Below are 10,145 nucleotides of genomic sequence, written 5' to 3'. Positions count from 1 at the left end.
TTATTTTAGTTGGTATTTTCCTCTCCTCTATCAGGGACTCATGAGGTTAACAGTTAGTTAACAAGACCAATTTGTGGTACAGAAAATACACCACAAAGTACAAAGTAACAACAAAACTAAAGAACAGCAGAATGGAACCAAATGGCGTTTCTTGAAATTTCCATTCAAGCATCTTCTCACTGCTGATTTTTTTTTTTCTCTTGAGATTTGCTATAAACTCATAGATTGTCACAGATTTGTCATTGCATGATGTGAGTTTTATGTGATGTGAAATGAGATCTTTGAAATGATACTCAGAGCTAATTTCAAAACAAGTGAATTGGCATCATGCCATCTGAACTTCTTAAAAATCTTTGGATGTAAATTGAACTTTGTATATTGTAGGAATAACCTAGCTGCAAGGCAAGGGTACTTTATTTGTATAGCATCTTTCATACAAAAGCAATTCAAAGTGCTTTGATGAGGCTAAAAGGGGCAAATACATTGGGATTTTAAGAATTATAAATTAAAGAAAAGCATTAAAGGACAAAATAATCTGTAAAAGAACAGGCCTCAGGCCACCTCATTGTAAAGATTTGTACGCTTTAAATATATTTCAGATTGGAATAGTGTATTTCTTGGCAGAATAAATTAATATTAATAATAATATTAATACTTTATTTCCAGACAAACCAGTTTGTTTTTCCTCCATCCTGTTTCTCCGCAGGATGGAGAAAAACCTGTTTCAATTAAACCTGTATAGTAACAAATAAGTAGCTGAAAGTCTGTTCAATGTGAAATTTTCACTGTAAGTATATACAAATGTAACAATGCACTTGCCAATCGATTTCTGAGGGATGGTGATAAGTTTATAAAGGACGGTGACCTACACAGCACGGGAAAGATTACACCACTCTAACATCAGAGATGTATGTGCTTATAGGTCGCTGTTATATTATTTGTCTGTCACCCGTAATTTATTATTATTCATTTGTTTAATCAAACAGTTAGGGCTAGGGTTAGACAAGACGTTTAATTGAAAAAGCAAACAAACAAACAACATCGTCTGCGGTTTGCATTCAACAGCACATTTGTGCGAAAAACATCGGATTATTCAACTGGCAGGGATACATGGCGTCACATTTAGGTATAAATGTCCCTTTGTCTACTTTGTACATACTGTTGGATGTCATATACGTGATCTATATAAGCGAACATATACATTTGTCTGAATCTGTTTTTTTCTTTGCAGCCATTCGACCCTGTATGTAAACGGGTATTTTATAACACCCCCCTCGTAGAACGATGGTTTGGTCCATTGCCCCGGAAACACCGGCAACCAGAGCTCAGCGTGAAAGAAGCGGGGGAGCTATCAGCGGGAACGTGAAATCAAGTAAGTATTTGGAAGAATTCGGCTCGCTTCGTCTATCCTCGATCACCGGAGCAAACTATTTATTTGCCTGAGTCTGTACACTGAGTGTGGACTCGAGTCAGCTGAATGTGATCAGCATGTTGACAGATTAGCTAATGTTAGCAGTGTAGCTGTGACACTAGCGAAGCTTACAAACACGCAAACAACCACAGAGTAGCCCTTACCGATAAGACCGGTGTCAAATCAATACGCTGACTTTTACCACTCGGTAAGGGCTTGTCTTCGATCAAACGGGTACTAAGTCTGAGATCTGGCCATGAGCCGTAACGTTACCAATCGTAGCTTCGTTAGCCATGTGCAGCTATCACAGGCGGCGCAACAGTGTTTATTTCTAAATGAAACCGGACATTTCAATTATTGTCATTTTTAATACATGTATGTGTCTTACGTACATCTAAAGTGCTGTTGTTCTCTGTATTTGCATTGTTATGAGTGTTTTACTCAGTCTATGATAGTGATCATTATTGATCAAAACAATTTCAGCATTTTTTTTTTATCTCCGCTCTGGTTTCCAATGTGAATGAAATATTTAGTATACATTTCATCCTAACAGATTTTTAAAAGCAGTGACCACTTCAGCAAACGTATCAGAAACCAAGCTGTAGCACGTCTCTGAAAACTGAGTCTTGAAGTAAAAGGTACAGAGGGCTGAAAATGCCACCCCCGCCCTTCCTTCAAAAGGACCCGTCGACTTAAACACCTTGTTTGTTGTTTGTTTTATCTTCATTGCTTGTATAATTAATATGACTTTTGTGTACAGATATATTATCCATATTGTAATTAATCGAGCATTTACAGCAAGACCGCGCTCACTTCTGCCCAAGATCTGAGCATATTGTCAGTCAGCCTGGCTGCAGAAGATCAGGCTGATTTGATCAAGGTGCGATTACCCCTTTCAACAATGAGATTGCTTTTCAAAAGGAGGAGTTGTCCAACAGACAAAATCACGACAAATAACTACAAACTGTGTTTGGTCTCTCTTTGGTATGGTGAACAAGCACTGAGCTGAAACAGCAGCGTTGGTCCTGCTGTAAAATAATGTTTGTTGTCGGTGTCTATATCATTGACCTGTACTTGTAGAAACATTAATGAGTCCATCCCTTCAGTGATGAGGCTGGCTCATTTGAGTTACACTTGTAGCTGTGAATATCCCCCTGTATTGATAAGCCTCATCGTAAACTAGAATGAAATACTGTGATTTATTGCTTTCTCGTGTTTCCTGTTATTAATCTAAATCTCCTGTTCATTAATATTCTCTGGCACAATGGCTTCATGATCTTTATGGGTCCAGTTTAGGCATCCATCTGTGGTAATACTAACTTCCAATGTGTTTTGCACTTGGCCTGTCAGTTTTGTGGAGCATGTGCATCAGGCTATCTGAAGTTGGCACAGAAGAATAATAAATTTGGGGATGCAGCTCTTGGCTTGGGTCACTGCAGTTATTAGTCAGGCTGTACCCTAGTCTGTGTATATATGCAGACGTCTCTTCAACTTATAACAATTAATTGTTATTATTATTTATTTATTCAGCATTTTCTGTTTTTCGGTCACTCAGATAATGAAAACAGCTAGTGAATTATCAGTGAGTGATACATGCTTTCACCACTGTCTTTTTTAAAGGACCTGATTAAATCTGTAAATGACAAAAATGATTGCTGTATTTGGTAACACTACCTTATATACCATGATTCTACCTCTAATATAAACCATTTATTTTAATGTTCCTGTGCACAAGTCCATGTCTCTTGGGCGGGGGGGGATGCATTTTGTAATGACTCATCTCAGATGAACACTAAAATAGGCTTCACAGGATTGCTCATATTAAAGTTTTTTTGGTAGTGTGTTTCTTAAGCGTTGTAATGAATTCAACAGTCTTATAAAAAAAAAACCAAAGAGGAATATTTTTGAGCCAATTGAACCAAAGATCTATTGGTTTATTAATACTAAAAAGCATTGCCTACAATGTTTAGTTTGTATATTGGTAGATGTTGTAACTGGAGATTTTAAGTAGAAATAATATCTTGTTTGTGCTGATTGTGTGTAAACTCATAGGAACAATCTGTGCCACCTGACAGATACTAGTGAAGTGTCAGAAACACTGGACAAGATTTTTTTCTTAACTGATTTTTTATTTTTTTTTATCTAGAATATCTTAGATTTGAATGGACCAGGCACTAAGAGACACTCTGGTATGACATGCACATTTTTTATCCTTATGCAAATGTTTTAATTGTTGGTCTCACTGATTCCTGACATGTGATTTTAAAAAAAGAAAATCTTATGTGCAGCTCAGTTAGTGAATTCCGTTAAAGGTTCAGTGATGCCTGTCAAGAGGAAAAGAAAGCTCCCTGATCCAGATGACCATGAACGCAAGTGTAAAATTACAAGGTAAACCCACACAAATTCTTTCACAATGCAACTCTGCATGTCTGTCGTGTATGGTTCATTGTATTTTTGGCTGTGTAGCCGTAGACCAGTCAGGCGGCCCACCCTGACCCCTGTCAGCCGCCAAATGTGTCTATAATGGACACACAAAAACATCAGAGCTGAATCATAGACGAGGAGAAAAAGGTGGCCTGGTCAAATCACATGTTCATTTACATCATTCTGATGGTTGAGTGTGTCTGTGTTGCTTGCCAGAGAAAGACTTCAGGCACCAGGATGCATGAATGGAAAAGGAAAAGTTTGTGGGGGTCACTGTGATGCTTTGGGCAGTGTTATACTCAAAACCTTGGGCCCTGCCATTTATGTGGACATTACTTTGACACGTAGCAACTACCTAAACATAGCTGCAGACTAAGCACATCTCTTTATGGACACAGTATTGTCTAATGGCCGTGGCTTCTTTCCACAAGATAACGCCGTATCCCACACTGCAAATATGGAGGAACATAACTACTCAAGGTGTTGATATCTTGGCACCTCTAGATCTAGTGGTGGCCACTCCTTGACCAGTCAGGCCTATTTTGTTGGGAAAAGGGGAACCTACATAATACAAACTGGTGGTAATGTTGTGGGGATTGCTGTGTTTAATCAAGTCCATAAGTATCTGAACAGTCACCATTATACATCAGAACATGACCACGATGGATTTGAAGCATAGCCATCAAACTGTGATTGACTTTTATCTTTAATTCAAAGGGATTCCCAAAAATCTAGCATTGCATGCTTTCCAGGTCTTTGATTTCATTGGAAGAATGTGGATTTAAGGGAAAAAAATTGAGAATAAGCTAATAGATGTTGGCCACTGTGAGTCAGTCAGCCATACACCCACTCATCATGTAACCCTTGTTTTCCTCCATTAAAATTCAAAGAACCAGTATGCCACAGTTTTAAATCTAACTGACATTTTGCTTCCTTAAATTTTAGGAAATTGGGTCTGGGAAGTTCTTGAATGGGACCAACTTCTTATCTTGATGAGTTTATTTTAAGTGTTGCACCCTTTGTTCCAGTTTCACCCGACCTCAGATCCGTGGTGCGAAGCTGATCAGCTCAGAGAAGCCATTCTCCAGTAAGAAGTGCCTAGCCTGGTTCCACGAGTACGCCGGCTCTGACAAGGTAGTCGGTCCAGATGCCATGGAGAAATTCTGTGAGGACATTGGTGTGGAACCAGAGAATGTGAGTCCCTCTGCTGTGAGATTCATCTCCTCCTGTCCTCTCTCTTTCTGTACCCGTCCTCCAGGTGCTGAATCATCTCTGCTCCATATTCCTGCTCAGTACCTGCTGCTGCAACAGTTACCTTTAGTTATCATTACACACTAATACTCACTTCCCATCGTAACCTCTTCTTCTCCCCTGCTCATAATATTTACTCGTGCACATTTAGAACAACCAGGTTGCAATCACTGTATGTTTGTTGTTGTTTTGGCATCTTCTCTCCTCCTGCTCTTGTTTTCTCTCCATCCTTCTACCGAGTGTCCCCCTCCTCTCCTTCATGCTTGCTCTCATTATCTCTCTTTCACTGCCTCTGCTTCTCTCAACCCCAAAATATAACAACTTAAAAAACAAAACTGTGAAATAATCTTTAATAATTAATTACATAAGTTATAAGTGTGTTCAAGACGCATGGAGTTCACCAGTCTAACAGCCTGTGGGTAGAAGTTGCTTTTGAGCCTAGTTGAATGTGGGTGCTTTTGAACTTGAGAGTTTTGAAAGTTGTTTTGAACCCTACTCAGCTTCATATTGCTGCATTTTTTTACTAAAACGTGAATGGTTTAACTGTTGGCACCTAACACCCTGGCTCCCTCTTTCTTACAGATTATCATGTTAGTTTTAGCCTGGCATCTAGAAGCAGCCAATATGGGATTCTTCACGAAAGAGGAGTGGTTGAGAGGAATGACATTATTACAGTAAGAAAACATTCATTCTAACTCAGTTTTCTTGTTCTAAAAGTAGAAATTACAGAAAATTTACATTTAATCTGTATGCCCTGTTCATTTGTGTGTTCATTAGCAAATGCAAGCATAGGCAGTAGACCTAGACCTGGTAAGAAAACTGCTGAAAATGGTACCTTCTTGCAGATGTGACTGCACAGAGAGGTTACAGAGTAAACTGGATTACTTGCGCAGTGAGCTCAATGACTCCGCAGCCTTTAAGAACATCTACAGATACGCCTTTGACTTCGCCAGAGTGAGTTAACGTTCTCCTTTTTGTGTAAAGAATACAAAAACAGCCACTCATCAGTGACAGAGGTTGAAACTTTGATTGGTGAGGACTCAGACACACTATGTTAAATTCATGAGAGCCACAGTGTGTCCTTCTCCCTTTTTTATCTTATGAAGTTGGCAATTTTGTCATTACAAACTTAGTTAATTACACGTACCACTCAAAAGACTTCTCTATACTGTATTGGGGGATAATGGCTCATAAAACCAGAAGAAACTAAACAAAAATTGACTAAGTATATTTTAGACAAAATTAGCATGTTCATTTTAAAAGGTTGTTAATCAAGTCTTTCGCAATTGATTACTACTGTATTTCTTCTCATTTCCTGCCTTAAACTACAAGTTCCATAAGTAGGAATTACTAAGTGTGCTTGTGTATGATGTTTTCTCCTGAAAGAATTTGATCTCATTGTCTGTAGTTAAGTTCCTGCTTCTGTCTTTGTGTGTTTCTCTCATCATCAGGACAAGGACCAGAGGAGCTTGGACATGAGCACAGCTAAATCCATGCTGTCTTTATTGTTGGGGAGAACATGGCCTCTCTTCCCTATCTTCCAACAGTTCCTGGAGGTATATCCCTGCTCTCGTTGCCTTGGATGTGCCCTATAAAAGTCTTTCTGGCTGACACGTTCCCATCTGTCCAACAGCAGTCCAAGTACAAAGGGATGAATAAGGACCAGTGGTATAATGTTCTGGAGTTCAGCAGGACCATCAATGCAGACCTCAGTAACTACGATGAAGATGGAGCTTGTGAGTAGCTTTTGTAGCTGGGTGCTTAGCTGAGCGACTAAAACTGGATTCATACCTCTGAGGAAATGGCAGGGCTGTATGTTTTTTCTCTACGTTTATAAAGGCATTATGAACTGAACATAAAGGGAGTTATTAAATGGCTCACTTTAGCGCTTTCAAGAATAATCAGAAGATGTGATTGATGTGAAAATGTTTTAATTTTCAGTTTATCGATTTCAACTCTATATGACCTTGCTCTGGCAGAAATGCCAAGCATTTTATGTTGCCATCATCTGAAGAATCTGAAATTTTTATGCTTTTCTTTCTGTAAATCTTTGGACTGGTAATCAGATAAAACTATACATTATAAGATTTGCGAAGTTAATCAAATAAAACAATATTTGTGAATGACAGATGTAGCAAAGCTCCACCTGTGCACCACTAAATGAGACATGCTAACAGTGACAGTGCAGATTAGTCCCTTATTCTGAAATGAAAAAGCAGTTCCTGGAAATCAAAGCGGATCAAACAGAGAGATTGGGAAATGTAATGAAAAAAAAAACACCTTGGCTTAATCACGTGTTGGCATTTTGCAGTTGAATGATTCTTAACTGGAACTTTAAATTTAAAACCTGTTCAGGTCAGTGCAATTGTATAAATCTTAGATTGAATAACTGTTGAAGTTGCTCCTGTTTTTTGGTGCTATTCTCGCATGTGCATTGAAGCCTGTTGAAGCAAAGTTTAACTCACTCAAAATTCTTTTTCCTTTACATTAACCATGGCATAAAACAATGAATGCAGAATATTTACTACTTATTCTTAATGGTCATGACTTTTCCAAATAAATTCTGTAGTGGTGGAAATACTGTTTTGTTTGTCTGTTTATTTGTTTTTATCTAATGCAGATTGACTTAATGTTAAAAATCTTAAAAGTGAGTGGAAAAAAGACTGTATAGTGCAGAGATGTGGCAAATCACTTCTGGTCATGTATTGGTAGTTTACCAAGGGTTATTTATTTTTAGAGTTTGTATTTCTTTTTTATTTGTTTTAATGTTTTCTTGTGCTTTGTCAGTAGTAACAACCTCCAATGTATCAGATGTGCATTAATATTACTTACTGGACTTTGTTTTTCTGCAGGGCCAGTGCTGCTAGACGAGTTTGTGGAATGGCAGAAAGCTTGGCCAGCAACATAGTAGATGCCATTTCAACGCAGAGAATGAAGAAGAGGGAGAGAAAACAAGAACCACAAACAGAAGAAATTATTTTACTGTTTCAGAGAAAATTTAGAAAAATATACTTACACGACTATGGAAAATAAAATCATCCCTTTGGACTATGGGTACGCTCACATCCCTTCAAAGGTTGTCTCTGTCAGCCTACCATGTCAAGAGGCCTTTCTCTCACCAAGTAGTCTTTTTATAGTGTTCATTTGGTGAAGAGAAATGTGGAGAAGAGTCGCTAAAGTAAGAATACAAAAAATAGAGAACTGTGGAACTTTTCTTAATTATTTTTTTCCCATGTTGTGTCTTGTTTATAGATGTTTTCACAGTAATAAAAAGCAAATGGAAATTTCATGAGCTGCTACTTTTTACTTTAGCAGGTGCTTTAAGTAGTGGATCAGACTTGTTTCTCCAGAACATCCCTCAGAGGCTGGTTTGCTTTGAGATCCATTGAATTGGGAGGCAAAGTCAACATTCAGAATGCATTGTCCTGAAAGAGGCTGCTGCTGTTTGTTTTTCCTTTATTTGAATTATTATCTTCAAGCTTGTTGGTGCCTGTTGAGGTGACACCTGAAGAACCTGCTGGTGTACATCAACAATAAGGAAAGCTGTCAGGCTGAAGTTTTGTTTTGCCCAGGGTTCTCCTGGGGTCCCCAGAATGGGCAGACGGGTATAAATTATCGAATAGGCTGTGGTAGCAGAAGCAAGAACTAACATTTATTTCAAGACATTTCCTGACCAAGTAAAACATGTATTTGTGGTCTTCAGTAGGGATTTGTTGCCTTTCACCAAAATGTGAATATAGCTCTGCCAAAATCGTGTGTTCAAATAAGAAGTTCTGCTTTACTGTCAACATCTGCTGATCCCAAAGCCTTTACTCCTCTGAGATGAACCACTTTTTCAGTTTAACTGAATATTGTTGAATCAGTTTTTGCCCCTGGGCCACCAGACAGGTTTTGTCAGGCAGTTTAACCTACTAAGTGGCCCGGTAAAAGTGGCTGGTTTGTATTGGTATTAACTGTAAATTAATTTGTGTGTGAAATTTAAAAGAATAGTCACATATGTCCTGGTCTTGTTTAAAAAAAAAAAAAACAAAAAAAAAAAACAAAACAGTTTGGTATCAGTAGGATCTCAAATTGCAGCCCATTTCAGTTTACTCAGGACTTACTGCAGCAGCCAACAGAGGTCAGTGCAGTATAATAAAAATATTAAGGGATAAACTTTTCATTGCATATCTCTTAAATTCTTTTCCTTTATTCCTGGGTTTCCTTTGTTAAATGCTCCAAAGACGTAAGTTCTATTGAATAATGATTCTGAAGCAAGTGCAATCTGTGTAACTGTGCGGGGCTCCCAAATATCATTTGTTTGGATGGTCATAATTTCAATCGTGTAATTTCCTGTAAATTTGCATTATTGAGGTAGAACGTGAAATACACATCCGTGATGTGCCATCCGCACCATCTCTTCCTCACAAAAGGAGTGCTGGCAGTTGACAGAGCAGGGATCGAATCAGGCGCCAACTACAAATGGGATCGTTGTTGGTGCCTCACTTGAAGTGTCTCCTTGGTGTCTGCAGCTCCGGAGGCTGTATTGCCCCAGATTATATTCAAAATCCACATAATGTGCAAGCAGGAAATTAAAGCAGGGTGAAGTTGTCCAGCCGTGGTCTATCTTTTTCCACTCATCAATCAAATTATAGCACATTCATCATTCAACATGATAAATGCAACATAACTGATCTGTGTAGTCTATTGTATTTCTGGAATAAGTGTCTGTTTTTTCTCCTTTTCACCATCTCGGTCTTTTCTGCATAAGAGTGTTTGGAAACCTGGAGGAAGTGTTTACATTGCCAGAGTGAGCTGTGACAGATTCCCCTCGACGTCACGGCTGTTAAATCTCTCTGTCTTGGATAGAATTTAGGAATTGATTTGAGAACTGAAATTTACCGAGACTAAGATTACACGTTCCTCGCAGTGAATAGGAACTGAATAATCTGATTAAAATCAGGTTGGTGTTGCGCAAGCAAGCAAACCCAATAACAGTGTCCGCAAGTCAGGCTGAATAAAGCGATGCTTTAATGCCGTTTACATGTTGATTAAAGAGCATTACACGTGTGTCGCCTCC

The 10,145-nt window shown here is 38.5% G+C and overlaps 1 protein-coding gene across 2 annotated transcripts; it reads left to right on the top strand.

The window, feature by feature from the left end:
• The first annotated feature begins 1,303 nt into the window (after positions 1-1,303).
• Positions 1,304-8,393, top strand: dcun1d5 (DCN1, defective in cullin neddylation 1, domain containing 5 (S. cerevisiae)). Of its 2 annotated transcripts, none has more exons than XM_029517175.1 (9): positions 1,304-1,372; positions 3,558-3,600; positions 3,724-3,799; positions 4,864-5,029; positions 5,669-5,760; positions 5,932-6,040; positions 6,538-6,642; positions 6,720-6,822; positions 7,939-8,393. In XM_029517175.1, the coding sequence occupies exons 3-9, from the start codon at positions 3,732-3,734 to the stop codon at positions 7,992-7,994; spliced, it is 699 nt and encodes a 232-aa protein (XP_029373035.1). In that variant the 5' UTR covers positions 1,304-1,372; positions 3,558-3,600; positions 3,724-3,731; the 3' UTR covers positions 7,995-8,393. The 2 variants fall into 2 exon arrangements, with proteins under 2 accessions (XP_029373035.1, XP_029373036.1); XM_029517176.1 differs by having other exon boundaries at positions 3,700-3,799.
• The last annotated feature ends 1,752 nt before the right edge of the window (positions 8,394-10,145 follow it).

The sequence above is a fragment of the Echeneis naucrates genome, chromosome 13, assembly GCF_900963305.1.
Source record: "Echeneis naucrates chromosome 13, fEcheNa1.1, whole genome shotgun sequence".
Taxonomy (NCBI): domain Eukaryota; kingdom Metazoa; phylum Chordata; class Actinopteri; order Carangiformes; family Echeneidae; genus Echeneis; species Echeneis naucrates.
The sequence above is the reverse complement of the archived record's forward strand: the minus strand, read 5'-3'. Positions and strand labels throughout refer to the sequence as shown.